Source organism: Rhinopithecus bieti, unplaced genomic scaffold (genome assembly GCF_001698545.2).
Source record: "Rhinopithecus bieti isolate Rb0 unplaced genomic scaffold, ASM169854v2 scaffold_50801, whole genome shotgun sequence".
Taxonomy (NCBI): Eukaryota; Metazoa; Chordata; class Mammalia; order Primates; family Cercopithecidae; genus Rhinopithecus; species Rhinopithecus bieti.
This window is the reverse complement of record NW_016819923.1, coordinates 19,661-21,267: the sequence shown is the minus strand read 5'-3', so window position 1 is coordinate 21,267 and position 1,607 is coordinate 19,661. Positions and strand designations below refer to the sequence as shown.

The 1,607-nt window shown below is 45.4% G+C and overlaps 1 protein-coding gene across 1 annotated transcript in view; it reads left to right on the top strand.

Annotated features, from left to right (window-relative positions):
- Nucleotides 1–1,084: 1,084 nt before the first annotated feature.
- Nucleotides 1,085–1,607, top strand: part of LOC108520077 (nuclear RNA export factor 2-like) — an 11,781-nt gene continuing 11,258 nt past the window's right edge. The window contains exon 1 of the mRNA XM_017859348.1: nt 1,085–1,244. Coding sequence (XP_017714837.1) covers nt 1,130–1,244 — 115 coding nt within the window. The 5' untranslated portion in view covers nt 1,085–1,129. The remainder of the gene's footprint in view (nt 1,245–1,607) is intronic.

Sequence of the window (1,607 nt, the reverse complement as noted above, 5' to 3'; positions counted from 1 at the left end):
ACAGAGATGATGATGCTTCCTGTCTGTCACAAGGCTGAGTGAACACAACATGCCTTTAGGTCCAGAACATTCTTCCTACAGAGACCAGATGTCCAGAAAGCTCTGTCTGCTGGATTCAGGGAACGCCTCTCCTCATTTCTGTCACCACTATTTGCAAAAGCCTCCTTCTCTGAGATCTTCAAAGCTGCAGTTCTAGCCACAGTCTGCAGGGAGGTACTCAGTTCTATTTCTAAGGATACATTAATGAAAAAATATTAATGTTGCAGAAGAAAAAATTAATTCATTCTAGTTTTGCAGGCAGGTTATGAAATAGTTCTGCAGCCCGAATAGCTCTGGAACAAATATAAATAGAGGTCGGTAGAAATGGTTCAGATGGATGTATTCTCAAAAGTGGTTTTGTCGATGATCTCAAACCTACATCACATGCATTCATTTAACAAATACTAATTAGGTCCTTCTTCTGTGCCAGACACTACCAGCCCAAAGTGACTCCTAATCTGAAAACCCATGGCCCAAACAGATTACACCCATCTGGTCCAAGACAGAGATCTCCACCTTATCCAAGACACCTGGTTCCCACCCCAACAGGAGTGACTAGCACAAAACATCACCCCTGGCCTGCTCACAAAAAATCTGTCGATGAGACCTGAAAGCTTGCCATTTCAGGGAGAACCAGTGCAGTCTCTGGAGGAACACTCAGGGTATGGAGGCAGACCAATATACATGAGGACATAATTCCTGTTCTGCCACTGACTTGGCTGGGAAATGTACCCGACATCTGTGAACCTTTTAAATATTCATGATCTGAAAAGGGACTGTGGATAGAATTATCATGGGTTTTCTGTGAGGAGGTCAAGAGAAACCTAGTGAGTCTGCCCAACACTGAGCAAATGTTGGTTGCCACTGGGCAAGGGTTGGTTTTCTTCGTATCCCGTTCTTTCCGTGCCATAGCAGGGATGCTGATGCCATGCACTCAGTGGCATGGCAGTGATGTAGGCAGAATTCCAGACTAACACAGGAAGTACCAGTAGGAATGCACGTGATGTCATAAAGGGTACCCACTACTATGTCTGTGTGGGAGGATCAGCCAGTACATGGTGGGGCCTGAGCGGAAACCCAGGCGGTCTGGATGAGAAGTACTAGCTGCTTTATAATACTCTTGAGATCACCTGTAATTCTGGCAGCACAACTGCGAGACAGGGATTGTGCTGAGTTGCCAGAGTTCAGCAAGTGGACGTGCGCCTGTGTGTGTTTTGTCTTCGGCATCTCTCTCTGTCCGGTCCCTCTGTGGCTTTTTATCACATGTGCTCTTGTCCAACACAAGGCCTTGCCTGAGGCTGTAGCTGTAGCTGTTGGCTAGCTCACTTTTACACCTTCTTCCCCTCAGTGACGTTATTTCTGAAGTAACGCGTGTTCTCAAAAATGACTCTGACTCAGGAATACCTGTGCTCCATATATTGACCATGTGCCCTTAACCCTCACTTTAATCTTTGATTTTTTTCCCTTTCATCTATGGACTTTCATGAAAATGAGTTGGTTTCTGGACATCCTCCAAATGTCACCAATAGGGGTCTTTGTTGTTGTTGTTGTTGTTGTTGTTGTTGTTG